This window comes from Gekko japonicus, unplaced genomic scaffold, assembly GCF_001447785.1.
Source record: "Gekko japonicus isolate JY-2015 unplaced genomic scaffold, Gekko_japonicus_V1.1 scaffold344, whole genome shotgun sequence".
Lineage (NCBI taxonomy): Eukaryota > Metazoa > Chordata > Lepidosauria > Squamata > Gekkonidae > Gekko > Gekko japonicus.
In genome coordinates, this window is record NW_015174284.1 from 933,830 (window position 1) to 953,699 (window position 19,870).

Sequence of the window (19,870 nt, forward strand, 5' to 3'; positions counted from 1 at the left end):
CTTATGTTCTTATGTTCTTATATCCCACTGTATCACCTTTGGCTGCTAACAGTGTAATACCAGGCTGCAAAGGATACAAACCCTACCAGTTCAGTGCACAGTTTAAAATGCATACAACTGTAAAAGCATAAACTGCATATTAAATAATGCACTGAATTAAAAAAAGAAAAGAATGCATTCCAAATTAAAATCATGCTGAACTAAAATACAACCCCTCAAAATTAAAAAGTACAGAGAATTAAAAAGAAAACATTTCACATGTATTATTCCAGCAGTGGGGAGAAAGAAGATCTCTGTGTTCTTTTAAGACCGTCTGGAGAGGGAGGATGGCCAAAAGCCAGCAAGCATCTCAGTCTGAGATGTTCCGCTTTGACACCCTTTCTCCCAGTAACTCCTTGCATCTGCTAACATAAGGAGAATGCCCTCCGCACACTTGAGGCCCTCGGCCGGCCTGTCCCCTGCAGCTTCCCTAGCAGGCTGTACTGTGCCAATCAGGAAGATGTAACACACACCAATAACTTGGCCTCCCTTCAGCCACCTGGGCTTTGCTGCAGAAATAAATCTTATCTGACTACCCTGAGGTTCTATTCCCTGTCTTGGTGAATTTCATTCAAGAAGACTGCTGGAGCACTTGGGGTGCCCTCTGGTAAATCCTCGATGTCTGGAGTTGACACTTTCCAGCAGCTCCCATCTCTGCAACTGGGTTTGGAGGGAGGAGAGTAGAGAGCTAAGAACTGTTATGCCCTGAGAGTCAGAAGCCGAAAGAGTCCAGGCATGGGTTTCTCACAGCTGTGTGTAGGCAGAGGGCTGGCAAAGGGCAGGCAGGCACTAAGAAAGTAATGGATGTCTTATAGACTTTGTCAGCAGGGCTGTGGCTCAGTGGTAGAGCATGTGCTTTGCATGCAGAAGTCCCAGGTTCAATACCTGATGTCTCCAGGTAGAAAGATCATATAGTAGGTGATGTGAAAGACCTCTGCTTGAGACCCTGCTGCTGGTCCAAGTAGATGATACTTACTTTGATGGCCCAAGGGTCTGATTCAGTATAAGGCAGCTCCATGCATTTGTGCAGAAGTTCCTGGGTTCAATCCCATCCCATGCAACTCCAGTTAAAGGCACCTGAGAACAAGGTGTTAGAGAGAGACCACTGTATTAGGAGGGATCAAGGCAGAGTATCTGCTTTGCCTGCAGAAGGTCCCAGGTTCAATCCAGGCAACTCCAGTTTAAGGCTCTCCAGATGCAGAAGACGGGAATGAGGTGACTTCATTGTGAGTGACTGAAGCTCAGTGACGGAGCAGTACTTTGCATGCAAGTAGTACCAAGTACTTCCAGTTAACAGATTCCAGGCAGCAGGTGCTACAAAAGACCCATTCTCCGCCTGAGGTCCTGGAGGTGCTGCTCATTAGAGAAGGCAATCCTGAGGGAAGGGGCTGTGCCTCAGCTTGGCAAGCAGAAGGCCCAAGGTTCAATCCCTGATGTCTCCAGTTCAATGACCTGGCAGCAGTGTTCCCTCTAAGCTGAGCTAGTGTGAGCTAGCTCACAGTTTTTAAGCCTCTGGCTCACACATTGTTGTCTTCACTCAGGAAGGATGGCTCCAGAGCAAACTAATATTATGCAGTAGCTAAATTGCTCACTCACAACTTTAATGCCAGTAGCTCACAAAGTAGAATTTCTGCTCACAGGACTCCACAGCTTAGAGGAAGCATTGCCTGGCAGTAGGTGATGAGAAAGTCCTCTGCCTGAGAACCTGGAAAGGCACTACCAGTCTGAGCAGACAATACTGAATATGAAGGACCAAGAATCTGATTCAGCATAAGACAACTTCATATATTGAAGGTACTGCCTGGACTAACCTTTGGCAGTTGGTCGCAACTTGCTGGGCTTGCAAACAAAACTGGTAGCTTCTCACCAATGACTCCCTTTCTCTCTCTCAAGTGTCAGTCACTACCAGGTGATGGATTTCATGGGCTAGCTGCAAGAAGGGGCATCCTGGAAAGTATATACCAGGGGTCCCCAACCCCAACCTCTGGATACCTTTGGACAAGGTGGTGGGCATAATCACAAAATGGCTGTACAGGAGGTGGATCCAGTCACAAAATGGCTGCTGTGGCAGGTGGGGCTAACCACAGAGTATCAGAGATCGAGGTTATAGAAACTCTAATAGTAATTCCTCAACATTTCGAGTGGAGGATCTGTTTTAATCTGCACAGCCAATCAGAAACCCTGCTTGGAAGAAGCCCCACCTAGCCCCGCCCATTTTCTAAAAGCACTTGGCAGGTGCCAGGAAAGGTGTCAGTGGGTGCCATGGTGCCCATGGGCACCATGTTGGGGACCCCTGGTATACACTGTAGCTGGTTCTCCAGCCTCCTCCTCAGTACTGCCATGCTTCTGCAGATCCTGCTCAGAAATATCCCAAACAGCACAGCGAGGAGCCCTGTGTGTAACAACTAGCTGTGATTCACATGATGAAAAATGGTACCCATTTGTTTAATTTCCATTTTTTCCATCTGCGGCCATCGCATTAAAATGTCATTTGGCAGGGAGGCAGGCATTAGGCAATGCAGAGGGATGCCTTTGGGAACCCTTTGGGCAGATGGAACTGAAAGGGAGGAGCTGGGGAGCAGGGGAAAAAAAGGAAGGGAGTGATGGATGGTTTCTGTTCTGGCCAATGGAATCTCCAGACACTTGGGCTGGAGGCTGTGCTGAGATGATTGCCTCTCTGCTTCGGGCTCTCTTGCAGCCCCGAGGGTGATATTCTCCATCCCGGGCTTTTGCCGATAGGGATTCAGTGCCAAGCCACACAGTCGGCAAATGTGCTTCTGATTACAAATGATGGAGTTACAGTTTTAAGCACCCAGCTTTTTAATCAGTTCACATAGCATTCAGAAGAGCTGCAATACTCTCAAACCATATGGGGACTTCAGCAACGCAGATCTCAGCAGGTCTGTCAGCACCTCTTCTATTAGGTTTGTTTTGGAGCTGCCTGGGCTCAGTGCTTTGAATTTGGAAGGTCCCAGGTTCAGTCCTCAGCACCTCCATCTGAGGTAGCAGGTACCAAGAAAAAGAAAAACCCTCTCTGTCTGAAAGAAACGTATATGCCGCTTCTCTAGAGACTTGCTCAAGGTAGCTACAGATATAAAATACTTTTGTTTGAATCTGGCCATTGCTCTTTAAATAACCATTGGTCTTTTTCTCTCTCTTTAATCCTCTCTTCAGGAAACAAGGCTGAACTGCATTCGAATTGCCCGGAAAGGTAAACTTTTTTTTACTGTTAGTTCCATTTTGTGGACTGAATTGTGGACTGAATGTTGGTGTATTGCCATTAGCAGCCTGAATAGCCCACCTTAGCCCAAGCTTATCAGGGCTTGGGAGCTAAGCAGAGTTGCCCATGATCAGTACTTGAATGAGAGACCACCAAGGAGGACTGGGGTTGCTACCACCTCTGCTCATCTCTTGCCTGGAATGCCCCATGGATGGGGTCACCATGAGTTGGTTGTGACTTGACAACACATTTTCCTTCTCCTTCTTGCCATAGGGTGCTGCTTAACAAAATGGCTGCCAGTGAGCCAAGCTACAGCTGAAGAGTGAAGCAGTGTCCTTTCTCCCTCTCCCAAGTTTGTTGGATATCTTACCCCCAAATTATTGTCAACTCTCACGCAGATACATATTATTACATTTGAATCTTACATTTCATCCCTCAAAGAACTCAAGGTAGTGTACATAGGTTCCCATGTTTCCATTCTGGCACCTAGCAAATGTAGGCTCAGTCAAGTTGTGTGTCTTGTGCCTTCGAACCACATTTACCGAGCTTACAATACATTTTTATTCCATCCTCGCTTCTCAAAGCTTAGGGTGGCATAAAAGGTTCATCCTTTTCTCCGGTTTGTCCTCATAGTAATGTTAAGCTTGGCTAGGCTAAGAGGCAGAGTCTACAATAAACATGAACAAAAAAGAAAGAACATAGAAACATAGAGCTGGAAGGTACCCTCAAGGGTCATCTAGTCCAACCCCCTGCACAATGCAGGAAATTAACAGTTGCCCCCCCCACTCCACCAGTGACCCCTGCTCTATGTCCAGAGGCAGTCATATGAATTAGAAACTGCTTGAACACCTGGAAGCAGAGAGTTTGGAGTAAATGGAGAGTTCCCACAATGGAGGGGAATAAGCTGGGGGCTGGGGTCCAACAAGAGTGAGAGCTATCTGTTTCTTTGTTCATAAATGAACTGGAATTGGGTTTGATCTACTCAATGTTTTAAATAAGATTTTATATGAGTAACTATTATTCCTGGATGTCTTTGTGCATGTAAATTCGGTTGCAGTTACAGTGCATCATGGGTGTTGTAGCCTTTTAGTTAGTTGCAAACAGAAAACCTGGGAACTCAGTAGGTCAGATAAATATTCTTTAGAAGTCTGTAGTTTATACAAAGCTAGCAGATTGCATCACAACTTTCCTCTTGGGAAACTAACACCCTTCTGATCTAGAACTGGAACATCTCCGCTCACACATATAGAGTTCCTCTACAAATCACTTTTGTGTAGCTGGGTTTTCTCCACAGGTAAAAAAAGAATCTGGGCTTCAACATGAAACAAATTCCTCCCAAATGGCAGCATAATCCATAGCCCTAAACTGCCACAGCTCTAAAACATTTGTTTTGGGTGAAAAACCGAATGGAGAATAATGTGGATCTTACAGAAGAACAAAGACTCCCCCCCCTTTTTTTTGTACATTTGTGTCCTATTTTGGGTCCTACTGACATTGCCAACATACATTCAAAGCTGGTAACTTGAGCATTTGTTTTACCTGCCTGGACATATTTGGCATTTTATACAGGCGGCTGGCAGTATCAGCCAGGGTAATTGTGTTGCTGGTGGTCACCAGGAGCCATTCCTGTGAGTGAAATTGATCAAGGGGGGGTCTATTTCAGTTTCGCTTTCTCTCTCTCTCTGGCTGCTGGAATTTTGTCAAATAACTAAATGCTTCATCTTTCAGGGGGATTGAACTTCAGGGCCTTGCGTGTTTAATAAAATTCCTCGTGCTTGACTAATATATTTTGCTCCCTTTTGGATTCGGGGAAGGGCAGAAAAAAGAAAAGAAAGCCTGTTAAATTTGTGGCTGAGTGAGAAATGAAAAATGGGTATACGTGTGTGGCGAGTACAGAATATTAAGGGGAGGGATAATGGGGATTCAAAACCTAAGCACGTAAGAAGAGCCCTGCTGGACCACACTGGTGGTCTGTCTAGAGTTCAGCATCCTTAGCCTCTGTTCTCTGGTTACTGGTTTTGCAAGGCAGGTAGTTTGTTGCTGAGTGAGACAGGGTGCCGGCCAAGATGGACCACTGGTTTGATCCAGCAGGGTGGTTGTTCAGCTCCAGGGCGAACCAGGGGGTGCTGGCCTGTCCTTACAGATAGTATGTTGGTACCAGCATAAGAAAACAGGTGAAAGCTCAGCCCTTCAAATAATCCCTAGAAGTGTTTGTGTAAAATGGCTACAAATAGGAATGCTAGAGCACCTGCCAGCATGGCTCACTTCCTGTTCTCCAGTGGACACACCTGGACACATGAAGCTTCCTTATACTGAATCAGACTGTTGGTCCATCAAGGTCTGTATTGTCTATTCAGATAGGAAGCAGCTCTCCAGAGTCTCAGTGATAGAAATGTTTCACATCACCTACTGCCAGATCCTTTAATTGGAGATGCCGGGGATTGAACCTGGGCCCTTCTGCATACCAAGCGGATGCTCTGCCACTGAGCCACAGCCCCTGTCTATGTCTCTCCAGGGTCTCAGGGCGGAGGTCTTTCCCATCACCTACTGCCTGGTCCTTTTAGCTGGAGATGCCAGGGATTGAACCTGGCACCTTCTGCATGCCAAGCAGAGGCTCTTCCACTCAGCCACAGCCCCATCCCAGTGGTGATCAGGCAGCCCTTTAATTGACAAGCCATTCAGCTGCTTGCAACCTGTTCATCCCCTGATCAGCTGTGAGTCAGCTTCTGTCCAACAGGCAGTGGTTTGAATTGCTTGATGCAATCCAGACATATCCCTGATTGGCCCGTAGTCTGTTTGGGCATGTTGAACAAGGTGAGTTTGACTGCTAAACAGGCTCACTGAGAAAATTCATGGCATCCCTATTTAGGAGACTCACAGTGAGAATTTTCTGTCTTGCTTGCAGTTTCTGTCTGCAAATCCATTCAGCACCACTAGCTGAAATCAAAATGTGCTTTAGTGGCACCATAAATATTAACAGATTTGTTATGCTATAAGCTTTCCTGGACTAGATGCTCATCTGATGCAGGAAGGATATCCCTCGGTTGCCAGATAGATATGCATACATGGGTACAGAGAGGGATATTATAAACAGTGGGGGTCAAGTAGTAACAAAATGCAGGATGTATAGTCTGTGATATTTCCAGATAAAACTCTGGTATATATAAGCAACTAGTATAACTAGTATAACTCTGGTATATATAAGCAACTAGTGACTAAGTCATAACAGCAGGAGTTAGCAAGAACGTATCTGTTAAGCTGAACATACATTTCTTGTGTTGAATACGAGACTCGAGGCAGCAGGTGAACAGTGATAACAGCTTTATTCAACAAGTTAGAAGAAATCAGAACAAGACAAACAACAGAGCAACAAGCTCCTTTTTAAACAGTCTGGGCTTGGCAAGCCACGCCTCCATGCCAGATAACATCCAATCAGATATTGTAAATAAAGACCAATCAGTTTGCTTCCCTCCAGAACTTTCCTGGTTCTGATAGGTTGGTTTTCAATACCTTATATCAGACTCAGGCTCTATATACAAAGATACATACATTCCATTCCATACATAACAATCCTCCCCACTAAGATGAGACAACCCTTGAGCAGACATAGTCCTTTAAGTATGCTGGACGCTGCTTAACCCGTTGGGGTCGTCTTACCATTTCTGTTTGCGGGGGTGGAGGAGGAGCTTCGGGCTCCCTGTTAGCGGGTTCAACCTGATTCCTAATGGGACTGAGTGTTCGTGGCCTGTTTCATAGTCATGGCTCTGCTCACCCTCAACTATGCCTGGGGATTCCATTGCTTGGAAGTCCTCAGCCTGTTCGGAGTCCGGAGACTCTATCTGACTGTCCGTGTCAGGTACTCGGCCACCTGGGGAAAGGAATCAGAGACTGAATCAGCCCACCATTTGCGCAATTGGTCAACATGGCACTTCATTACCTGACCATCAGTAATTCGCACTGAGTAATGGCGGGACCCCAAAACAGGAATTACAGTGGCAGGTAACCATTTGTGCCCACTTCCATAGTTCCATGCATACACAGCTTCTCCCTCGACAAAAACCCGTGGCTGGTCTGGGGACTCACTGTGCGGTGGCCAGGTTGTTGTTAAGTCAGGGTGCATGCGATCCAGCAGCATGGTCAAGCGCCGACCCATAAGCATTTCTGCTGGGTTCCGCCCCGTCCCTGAGTGCGGCGTAACATGCTGGTGGAGGAGGAACGATGCCACCTTTTGGCTCCAGTTCCCCTGCACCAGGTGGCTGAGGGCTTCCTTTGTGGTCCGCACCATTCTTTCGGCCTGCCTGTTAGTTGCCAGGTGGAATGGTGCGGACGTGCTGTGATGTATCAAGTTTGCCACCAAGAAGTCCTGGAACTCTGAGGTGGTAAAACAGGTTCCGTTGTCGGACACGAGAGTGTCCGGCAACCCATGGGTAGCAAAAATGCGGTGCCGCGCATTGATTACAGTTAGAGCCATGATTTTGAAGTTGGAACCACCTCTAAACATTTCGAGTACGCATCGACAATGATTAAAATACCTGCCCCTGAAATGGCCCTGCAAAGTCGATGTGGACTCGCGACCAGGGCCGGTGACATTTCTCCCATTGTGGGGGATCAGATCGGGACAGCTGGCACTCATGACACCTCTGCACCCAACTCTCGATGTCTGAGTCTATTTTAGGCCACCAAAAATAACCTCGGGCCAGCCCCTTCATCTGCACTATGCTGGGGTGGCATTCATGCAACACTTCCAAAACCTGGTTTCTTAGTTTTGGGGGGACCACCACCCTATTTCCCCACAATAAACAACCTCTGTGTAAACTCGTCAGTGACGCGCCCTACCGGCCACCTCCTCCACACCCAGTTGAGCACCCTGGTGATCGTGGAGTCTTTGGCTGAGGCGATCGCAATGTCTGAAGCATGCACCAGAGGTTTGGCCAGTTCCCCGAGGGCCATTACCTCGAATGCCGGTGCAGGGTCAGAGTCCTGTTCAGGTAGGGGAGAGAGGCTGAGAGCGTCAGCATGTCCCATGTTCTTGCCAGGCCAATGCTCCAGAACATAGTCATATGCTGACAAGAACACTGTCCAGTGCAACATCCTGGCCGACAGTATGTTGGGTGTTTGCCGGTCAGGTGTGAAAATTCCAAGGAGGGGCTTGTGATCCGTGGCCATCACAAAAGGTCTCCTGTAAAGAAAATCGTGAAATTTCTTCACACCAGCCACAAGCGCCAAACCCTCTTTGTCTATCTGCGCATAGTTTCTTTCTGTCAGTGTAAGTGTCCTTGAATAATAGGCGATAGGTGCTTCCCTTTCATCAGCCATCACATGGCTTAAAACAGCCCCCGCCCCATATGGAGAAGCATCCGCAGCCAACACCAGCTGTTTCGCCTCATCGTAATGAGTCAGGACAGCGTCAGAGGATAACAGCGATTTAATGGCCTTAAATGCACGATCGTGCTGAGAGCCCCACTCCCGCTTAGCCCCTTTGTTGAGGAGCCTATGTAACGGCTCTGCAATGGACACTTTATGCGGCAGGAACGCATGGTAAAAATTCAATATTCCCAAGAAGGATTGCAGTTCCTTCCTGGATTCAGGCCTTGGGGCGTTTTGAATTGCCCGTACTTTTCCTGTAGTAGGGTGAACACCATTTGCGTCGATTTGGAACCCCAAGAATTCCATGCTAGACACTCCGAAGTGGCATTTTGACTTTTTCACTTTTAACCCTGCCACTTGGAAGCGGCTTAACACGGACCTGAGGCGTTCTGCCAGTTCGTCCTCGGATCTGCCGGCAATCAAGACCTTGTCGAAGTAGGGTACCACCCCTGGCAAGTCCCTTAACAACCCCTCCATGAGTCCCTGAAAAATTCCTGGCGCCATGTTTACACCAAATTGTAATCTATTTACTTTGAATGCACCCCTGTGCGTGACAGTGGTTTGCACCAAGGCAGCCTGTGGGTCTACAGGTAGCTGTTGGTAAGCCTAAGCTAGATCTAATTTAGCAAAGACTTTACCTTCCCCTAACGATGCCAGTACATGACTAATCATTGGGACAGGGTAAGAGTGCTGCTGCAGAGCCTTGTTAATTGTGCATTTGTAGTCAGCACATATTCGAATAGACCCGTCTGGCTTTACTGGTGTCACAATAGGGGTTTCCCATTTTGCATGTGATACCGGTTCTAACACACCTTGAGCCACGAACTTGTCCAGCTCAGACTCTGTACACGGCTTCAGGGAAATTGGAACCTTATGATACTTAAGCCTTATAGGTGCTACTGAGGGATCCAGGTCAAAGGTTACTGGCAGCCCCCTATACAGTTATACAGCAATACAATGGGTACAGTAATAAAGAGTAACAAGTACTGGAAAATTGCTGAGAAAGTGCATACAAGTAAATGACAATAATATAAGCACTTAGACTTGTGATGCTCTAATGTTGTTTTAATTTCTTGTTTTCAGCAATGAAGCGCCAACCAAACACAGCAATGGCGTGGAGACGAGCGGACTACGAACCTCTCGAGCAAAACCATTCACTTCGATAATTCTTTGTCAAAAATCTCAAACTTCCATGATCTTCACATACCACTCTTCACAGAATGGAAATCCTAAATCCCGAATGCATGGAAGACTGTTTGTCCATTGTAAGTTTACCTTTGATATTGTATGCGATGAGCTATTGAGGAAGCATTCGGGATTTAGGATTTCCATTCTGTGAAGAGTGGTATGTGAAGATCATGGAAGTTTGAGATTTTTGACAAAGAATTATCGAAGTGAATGGTTTTGCTCGAGAGGTTCGTAGTCCGCTCGTCTCCACGCCATTGCTGTGTTTGGTTGGCGCTTCATTGCTGAAAACAAGAAATTAAAACAACATTAGAGCATCACAAGTCTAAGTGCTTATATTATTGTCATTTACTTGTATGCACTTTCTCAGCAATTTTCCAGTACTTGTTAGCCCCCTATACAGTCCCAAGTTACCATCAAACACATCAGCAAATTCAACATACAGCGAATTCAATTTATTTGCATTGACCTGGTTAATTCCACTTATAGCAATTCCGAGGGCCTCAAACCAGTCCAATCCCAAAAGACTGGCTCGGCGCCCCTCGGCAACAAGGAGGCTTAGGGACTCCCTGAACCCTTTGAATTGTACCTCAAACGTGGCTTCGCCAGCCACAAGAATGTGCCTTCCCTGAAAATCTGAGAGGTGGATGGTGCTCGGCTTCAACCTCCGACGGCTCCATCGTGGGAACAAACGTTGCAATGTTTCCGACGAAATGACGGTTACAGATGATCCCGAGTCGACCTCCATCTCGCACGGTACACCATTCAGCATGACAGTGATGTGGATCTTCTTCTTTTATGGCGTCCCGGTCTTCAGGATGGTCGAAGGGCAGGAACATCAGTTGGTCAGATGGCAATCTGTAGACTTTGCGTTGTCCTTGCCTTGAACCCGGGGACATGCATGAGGAGACGACGGTGGTGTCTTCTTCTTCCTAGCCCTGCAGACTCTGGCCAAATGGCCTCGCTTGTCACAGGCTCGGCAAACGATGTCCCTCGCCCAGCATCGATCCCGCTCGTGATCTCCACCGCATCCGGCACAGGTTCGCCTCGGCACAGTTTTCACTGGGGTCTGCTTGGGCCTCAGAGCTCGAGCATTGTGGACGTCATCATGCTCACCATCGGACTCGCTTGCTGATTCATGGTGCACGGACTTGCTGGCCCCCTGTTGGATTGGAGCCAGGTTCTGACGTACTTCTTGTGTTGCTTTCTCAGCGGCCTTGGCGGCGACAGCCTCCAAGTAGGCCACAGCATAAGTGAGAGCCGACCGTGCAAACAGCCATTGCTGCAGCTTCTCGTCCTTCATGCCACAGATGAGCCAGTCGAGGAGCGCTTCCTCAAGGTTGATGAAATTGCCTCCGAGTAGGCCACGGCATAGCTTCCCGTCCTTCATGCCACAGACGAGCCGGTTGAGGAGCGCTTCCTCGAGGTCGGTGAAATTGCATGGCCGTGCAGCCTTCTGCAAGGCCGACACCGTCTCGTTTGCTGCCTGGGACCGCGTATAGAACACGTGCCGACTAGCGATCTGCGAAGGTTGCGGCGCGAAATGTCCCTTCAGTTTCAGCTTTAGGTCAGCCAGGGACACAGTCTTGATTTCAGCCGGAGCGACCAGGGACCGAGCGACGTCGAATATAGCCCTCCCACATGAGCTGAGGAGCGTCACCTTCTGCTGGTCCTCATTCTCGATCTGGATAGGTTGGTTTTCAATACCTTACATCAGACTCAAGCTCTATATACAAAGATACATACATTCCATTCCATACATAACATCTTGCATCTCTGGAAATGGGCCCTAGTCTATGAAAGATCTCCAGCCACAACAATTCTGTTCGCCTTTTAGGTGCCACCAGATGCCTGTTTGTTTTTCCTGTGATAGGGTGATGTGGTTACCCCTCTGAATTTTTTAGCCAAAACTCAAATCTCCGAGTTTGGTGTAGTGGTTAAGAGCAGCAGACTCTAATCTAGAGAATCGGGTGACCTTGGGTCAGTCATAGCTCTGTCAGAGCTGTTCTCTCAAGAGCTGTTCTCTCAAGAGCAGTTCTCTCAAGAGTTCTCTCAGCCCCACCTACCCCACAGGGTGTCTGTTTGGGGGAGAGGGAGGGAAAGGAGATTGTAAGCCACTCTGAGACTTCAAGTAAAGAGTGGGGTATAAATCCAATCTTCTCCTCTGCCTCCTCCGCCTTCGCCTCCTCCTCTCCCTTTGGGATTGATGTGTGCCTTATCTTTCCTTGCTACTTCTATGCCTAGGCTGCAGGCTGTTCTTACTCCTTAGGAACCCACATGAACACATAAAGCTGCCTTCTTCTGGGTCAGATCATTGATTTATCAGTACTGTCTAAGCTGACTGGCAGCAACCCTGCAGTGTCTCAAGTGGAGGTCTTCCACATCATCTATTACTTGACCTTTTAGCTGGAGATGCTGGGCATTGAATTTAGGTATACAAAGCAGATGCTGTACCCCATCCCATAAATGTTGTTGTAGTTGTTGCCATCAAGTCAGAGCTAATGGTGACCCCGTGGGGTTTTCAAGACATGTTCATAGGTGGTTTGCCATTGCCTGCCACTGTGTCATGACCCTGGTATTCCTTGGTAGTCTCCCATCCAAATACTAACCAGGGTTGTACCTGCTTAGCTTCTGAGATCTGATGAGATCAGGCTAGTCTGGGCCATCCACCTTGGGGGATCCCATAACATACAGCTGTGTTCATTCTAAGTCAGGCCCTTGGTCTATCAAAGTCAGCATTGTCTGCTCTGACTGGCAGCAGCCCTCCTGGGTCTTAGGTGGAGGTCGTTCACATCACCTACTACCTGGTTCTTTTGAGATGTTGGAGATTGGACCTGGTACCTTCAGCTTCCAAGGCAGATGCTCTGCCACTGAGTTGTGGTCCTTGGCCACCATCCCAGATGAACATATTCTTCGGCATCTAGTTTCCCGTTCAAACCATGCCCTCTGCTCTGGAGTGGGTAATTTGTGTGGGGTTAATAGAGTTAATATTGTGGTCACAGCCCGGCCCGTTCTCTGGCGAATGGAGATAGGAAAGAAGCCAGGAGGAGGGAGGAAAAGACATAATTTGTCTCTTTTATATGTTAGATTGGCCGATTGTTTCTTTGGAGCAGGACATTAAGCATGCTTGTTTTTTAATGTGGGATTAGATTGGATTGTTTGCTAGAACATTAAATAGGCATTGTGTGTGCTTGGCGGAGGATGGAACTTTTGCTGGCACTGAACCTCCATCATGCCTTCTCCTCATTGAGCTGTGGGAATGACACATGTCTCTTTGCAGACTGGACTGCCTTCTGTTCCACTCTGTCGGGTAAGGAGCATAAGGCAGGGCATGGCTTGCCCTACAGATGCCCAAGGGCAACGACTGATTTGTTTTCTCACACTCCTAATTGCCAAGGCCACATAGACCGAACCTGCCAGATTTTTTTCACAAGGGCAGTAGAAGGTGTCAGGGATCCTTTTCCAAACATTGAGCGGTGAGGTCGGATGCTCGGTAGCTGAAAGCAAGGCAAAAGGTTTCCAGCTGAAGAAGAGCATGACTTAACAAATTTAGAGATCTGAGACAGGCGTCATTTGAGTTGGGATTTAATGATCGTTAAGAGTTTGGCATGCAGAAAGTCCAGAGGTCATTCTCTGAGGGCCTACAGAACATCAGATAAAAAAGGGACTGGGAATGATTTCCTAAGCCAGCAATACTCAGTGGCTCGGGAGCCACATGTGACACTTTGTCATGCCAATTGTGGCTCTTCTGAGCACTTTCCCCCAGTGCTGCACCTGCTCCATGTTTCAGAAAAGTGGACAGGGCCCTCACCCAGTGAGCCTTGTGGTTGGCAGGTGGTTTTCCCCTAGAAACACCCATTGCCAGAAAAAGAGATAAGCTGCAAGCCTTCCTGAGATAAATGGTTCATGCCAGGGATGGGAGTAATTGCGGCTGTTTTGTGGCTCTCCTCAAACCATGGACTGAGTACCACTGTCCTAAGCTAAGCAGGCCTGAGACCTTGGAAAGCTATTGCAGGTCTGGTTAGATAGGACAGGCAGCTTCAGGTACTAACCAGGGCCTGCTTAGTTTCTGAGATGTGACAAGATGGGAGTAAGCAGTGAAGTGGCTAAATTTGCGGATGATACAAAGTTGTTCAGGGTGGTGAAAACGAGTGAGGATTGTGAGGCACTCCAAGGGGATCTGTCAAGGATGGGCGAGTGGGCGTCAACATGGCAAATGGGGTTCAATGTGGCCAAGTGCAAGGTGATGCACATTGGAGCAAAAAATCCTAAATATAAATACACATTGATGGGGTCTGAATTGGCAGAGACTGAGCAAGAGAGAGATCTTGGAGTTGTAGTGGATAACTCACTGAAAATGTCGAGACAGTGTGTGACTGCAATAAAGAAGGCCAATGCTATGCTGGGGATTATTAGGAAGGGTATTGAAAACAGATCAGCCAATATAATAATGCCCCTATATAAATCAATGGTGAGACCTCATTTGGAATACTGTGTGCAGTTCTGGGCACCACACCTTAAAAAGGATATTATAGCTTTGGAAAAAGTGCAGAAAAGGGCAACTCGAATGATAAAAGGGTTGGAACACTTTCCCTATGAGGAAAGGTTAAAGCGCTTAGGGCTCTTTAGCTTGGAGAAAAGACGACTGAGGGGTGACATGATCGAGGTTTATAAGATTATGCATGGGAAAGAGCAGGTAAAGAAAGAGGTACTTTTCTCCCTTTCTCACAATACAAGAACTCGTGGGCACTCCATGAAACTGCAGAGCGGTTGGGTTAGAACGGATAAAAGGAAGTACTTCTTCACCCAAAGAGTGATTAACACATGGAATTCACTGCCACAGGAAGTGGTGGGTGCTACAAGCATGGACGGCTTCAAAAGGGAATTAGATAAGCATATGGAGCAGAGGTCCATCAGTGGCTATTAGCCACAAGGTATAGCTAGGGGCTCTGGGGCAAGTGATGCTCTGTCTTCTTGGTGCTTGGGGGGGGGGTCAACAGTGGGAGGGCTTCTAATGTCCTGGCCCCACTGCTGGACCTCCTGATGGCACTGGTATTTCTGGCCACTGTGTGACACAGAGTGTTGGACTGGATGGGCCTTTGGCCTGATCCAACATTGGCGTCTCTTATGTTCTTATGTTCTTAAGATTGGGCTAGCCTGGGCCATCCAGGTCAGGGCATACAAGGTATTACTGTACCCTTGTATTCAGCCACTTGCCCCCTAATATTGGGTTGAAAGAGAGTTTCTGTTCTCGGCCGTGCTGGTCTTTTATAGATCTTTGATGTAGCTGAGAGGTGGCCATCCTACCTGTGGCGGTTCTGCATCACTTTCAGCCTGGCCATATTTTCTCCCAGCTTGGGCTGATCACGCTGTGAAGGCGCCCACTCCCATTTTACAGCAGAAACAACAGAAAACTGCATTAAGGACAAGGAGTGCTAAATGGAACAGTTTTATACGTGGTGGAAAGCACCCTCAAGTTGCAGCCAACTTATGGTGACCCTGTAGAGTTTTCAAAGGCAAGAGACCAACAAGAGATGGTTTGTCATTGCCTGCCTCTGCCTTGGACTTCTGCGTCGGTCTGCCATCCAAGTGCTAACCAGGGCTGACCCTGCTTAGCTTCCAAGATCTGAAGAGACTGGGCAAGCCTGGGCCATCCAGGTCAGGGTGTGGGAAATATTACTGAACCATTTCATTTGGCCATTCCCCCCCCCCCATACTGCTTTGAAAGAAAGTCTCTGCTTATCAGTGCATTTGCTACATTGAAAGGTCTGTGGGATTTCACAGTGGCTTGTGTGGCAGTGCTGATTCACTGAAACCCCTCTCCTCATGGATGCTAATTACTTTTAGCTAGACCTCTGTAACTTCCCATTCTGTCTGCATATCTTATGTCCTCCTGCATTAGGTTCTGCGTTTTGCCTGTTTTAACAACAACTCACCTCTGCTCTGAGTAAACCGATTACCGGTAGTCTTTGAAATGGATCTTGTTTTGAACCAGGCTTGCTTTGTAATATGCCCCCTACACACACTCATACACACACACTTCTGTTGTGTATATAAATTAGCTTGATGGATCTACACTCTAGTGCATCTGATGAAGACAGCCCTTACTCATGAAAGCTTATGCTGGAATAAAGGTGTGTTTGTTTGTTTTTAAAAGGTGTCCCCGGAGTCCCATTTTCTTCATTTATTACAAACTAACCCATCTGGTATTATCTGTCCAAATGAGTTTACCAAAACTTCAAATAATTCATTGCTTTGAGAGAAAATAGGGCATTAAAAAACTGCTTAGCACTACCAATCATGTAAGAAAAGGTATATTCAGAAAGGAGAGTGGAGGTTATTCCCACAGTGGGAACTTGATCCTCGATCTCCCAGATCCTAGTCTGATACATATTGTGGTGCTTTGAAGACTTCTTGTTTCCAGTGAACTGCAGTTTGTTGAGACAACCAAATATGACAAAGTGGCCAACTTTGGTTTGTTCCCTTGCCTTCAAACCAAGGTTTCCTGTTTCATCCAATTGGGAGAGCATGTCAAAAGGTGATTTGTTACTAACTAGGAAGTCTTTAGCATCTGAATAGAACATCAAAGGGGGAGGGAAGGCTTAGTAAGGCTCTGTGCAGCTGATGGTTATTATCTTCATCAAATGGATGATGCAACCCTTCTTCTTGGAATGTATACATGATTGGTACAGAGAAAAGTGACCTGCGGAGAAAGGAGACCGTTCTGCTGAAACCATTGCAACAATCTGAAGCTTTTTTGATATATATACATATACTTGCCTGTGTTTATCCTTTCCAGCGGCTTGCAAAGAGAGCAAACGTCCCCTGGAAGTGTCCCAGCACTCAGAAGAGATGGGCCTCATCCTGGGCATTTGCGCCGGAGGGCTGGTGGTGCTGATCATCCTCCTGGGAGCAATCATTGTTGTCATTCGAAAGGGGTAAGCAAGCAGATATTTGTTTCTTATCTTGGGCATTTCTGCTGGCTGTGCGCTTTCCCTTCTCTTGTCACTGGGGCCATTTCACCTCATTTGGAGTCCAGGAGTGTTGAAGAGAAATATGATATGAATGACAATTTAGGCCACGTTCTAACACGGGCAGTCAAAGTCATTCCCATTCATAGCCATATTATGGGTCAGTTTCTGCACTATGGAATACACAGGTTGGGTCTGGGATCTCAGCCTTCTGTCCGTTGTGACAGTCACACGTGAGATCCTTAATTTTCATCCTTGTGGTGCCCAGTTTATTTATTTATTTAGAATATTTCTATGCAGTCTCTTCAGAGTCCTGCTCAAGGCAACTTACCATTGAAAGCCACAGTATAATAAGAAAACAAGCCATTGGAAATAAGCAGCATAAAAACTATCCATAAAACAGAAGCAAACCATTTAAAAAGCCAGTAAGATTAAAAGCCCTTAATTAAAAACATGGGTGAAACGTGGGTGTAGTTTGGCCTGGCCCCTAAAAGACAGCAAAGCAAGTGCCAGGCAAGTCTCAAGGGAAGGGCATTCCACCATAGAAAAGGCCATGTATCTATCTTCCCCAGTGAAGGGCCACAGAGAGCCAATTAAGAGTAAGGTATCAATTAAAGCAGGGTGACAGAGATTGCAACTGTGGCATGCATGGTGAAGGGGCTTTGGTCTCCTGCTCCCAGCACCATTTTGTGGACTCGAAATGGTCTTGGAGAGGGGATGCTATTTGGCCTGCATTGGAGAAAACCACATGTTTCTAGATGCTCAACTTGATCTCTTTCACCTTGACCCACAAATTCTTCTGTCCATTGCTTCAGTCTAGTCTTGGGGCCAACTGCTGTGACAGCCACACTGGGAACTCACTCCATGTGGGACCTTGGATGCCACATCATCTTTCTCCCTTGGCACCTGCTCCTGGTGCGCTTCTCACTTTCTGCTGAGCAGCTCGGTCATATACCCAAACTCTGTCCAATAAAGCTCTGCTCCCTTTGTATCGAGGTCAGACTTCCTCTGTAGCCTTGCTAATGTCCAGATGTAGTTATTCTCTTTATTATGATTATAAAAGCGCCTTCCTTGTTAACGTCCCTTGGGACATTGGTTGTAAGCTACCTCGTAATCTCTGTCTGAGAGCACTGAGGGTTATAAAAATCTAAATGAATAACCGGACTTGGATGGAAGGCAGGGTATCAGATTCCCGAGGAGCATCCCCTCACCCTGATATCGCTGAATATGGTACAGATCACTGGACTCAGGCCTATCGGCTTTGTGGTCTGGCCTTTTGTTCCTGCCCTTCATCTCCTTCTTTGCACGTTTTCTCCTGTGACGCTTCACTAAGCTAAGCCTCCTCTCCTCTACATCTTAGTGTCTCAGAGCCACTACTGCAGAACAATGCAAGCAGGCTGCTGTCTCCTAGAACTTTAGAATCAGGAGAATGTGTTAGGAGGATGAATATTAATTTAATTTGTTTTTGCTGAACCAATTGCCACTTCGGGGGTTGGGGCAAAACCTCAAACAAACCCGCCCCTCTGTTCTGAAGGACCATCTTTCCCTGTAGGTCTCAGTGCACCAGTTATGGTCTTCTAGGTACTACTGTCCGTTTGCCTACCCTTAAGGCAGCCAGCTTAACTTCAACAGTGTGGCATAGTGGTTAAGAGCACTCGAGTAATATCCAGAAGATACTTCTTGGCCTTATGGCTAAGATCAAGTGTAGTACCTGGAAGGCTCAGATTCGAATCTCCACTTGTGCCAAGGAAGCTCACTGGATGACCTTGGGCCAGTCACACACTTTCAGTCTAACCTGCCTCGCAGGGTTGTTGGGAGGATAAAATGGACGGGAGGGGAGTGATGTAAGCGGCTTTGGGTCCCCATTGGGGAGAAAGGCAGGGTAGAAATAAATTAAATAAATACATAAAAATGAATAAACTACAGCCTTTCCCCCCTCTAGTGCCTTCCACCATGGCTTTTTAAGGGGTGCTGAAAGGCTGTTTTATTCATAAAGAAACAGAAGGTTAGGGAGGGGGGTGAATGGGGGCCTTATTCTGTTGTGTCTGTTTTTAATCTTGAAATTGGAAGCCATCTTGAGCCACAAGGGGAAAGGTGGGGTTTGAATATTCTAAAAAAAGAAATACACCTTGAGTTAGATCTTGCCTGAATTTCCACAGGCGTGGGGGGGGGGAGTTTGTTTGCCGATTCCTCCCTTGCACAGGAGACCTCTGATCCCCCAAGCTATTTCTGGGGGGGGGGGCAGTAGCAGCATTTCTGGGAGCACTGGGACTGCTGTCGGAAGGAGGAATCGGTGAAAGCCTTCCCCCCTGCTTACACCTGTGGAAATTGTCAGCGAGCTGCCATGGTGTTCTGTGTTAGTTGTGTTTCTGTACAGTTGCTAACCCCCCCCCCTGCTGCATGTGCGCCTGTATTTTACTCTGCTGTAATGCCTAAGCCAAACAACTGGAGGATGTATGGGGGAGTACGCTTGACTGCCAGCTTGTTGCTTTTAGAGCCTGGGAACTGCACCTGTATTATGTCTGGAGATAGCCTGGTTCTCAGGGAATGAGCGCGCAACCGTTTCCTTTCACCCGCCAGCGGGAGAGTACCCCATTGGTCCTGCACCTGGTTGAAATCCCTTTATCATGTTTGCCCTAACCGTTTGTAGTCAGTTCTAACAAAGAACGTGTTTGAGTGTCTTTCCAAAGCTTTGAAATAAATTTTGCTTTTCTTTAAAACGTGGATTTATTCTCGATGCTTGGGGATCCAACATATTGTTAGAACTCTCAATTTTCCTATCGTCCCGAATCTGACGTGATCATGAGCGGGGCAGAGGGAAACCTACCTACAACGGAGGGGGACACAGGATCGGTCCCTACAACCTCCACAAACCTACGTCGGGTGCGGTGGGGGGAGCGATTCCCCGGTTACCTGCGTACTTGTCTTGGCCGCCTCCAACCCCTTCGCGCTGGGGCCCGAGGACAGTGACGGCGCAGGATGATTGGACTTTGTATAATGCCAAGGGCACCAGGGAGGTTTACTCCCGCCGAGGCAGTGGACTTCGAGAGAGTCTTTTTGACAAAGGACTTTACCCCGAACCGGAGAG

The 19,870-nt window shown here is 47.3% G+C and overlaps 1 protein-coding gene across 1 annotated transcript in view; it reads left to right on the forward strand.

Annotated features, from left to right (window-relative positions):
* The window catches only part of PTPRU (protein tyrosine phosphatase, receptor type U), a 563,689-nt gene that overhangs the window by 382,611 nt on the left and 161,208 nt on the right, over positions 1 to 19,870 (forward strand). Inside the window, exons 13-14 of the mRNA XM_015423947.1 lie at positions 3,214 to 3,250; positions 16,611 to 16,749. Coding sequence (XP_015279433.1) covers positions 3,214 to 3,250; positions 16,611 to 16,749 — 176 coding nt within the window. The remainder of the gene's footprint in view (positions 1 to 3,213; positions 3,251 to 16,610; positions 16,750 to 19,870) is intronic.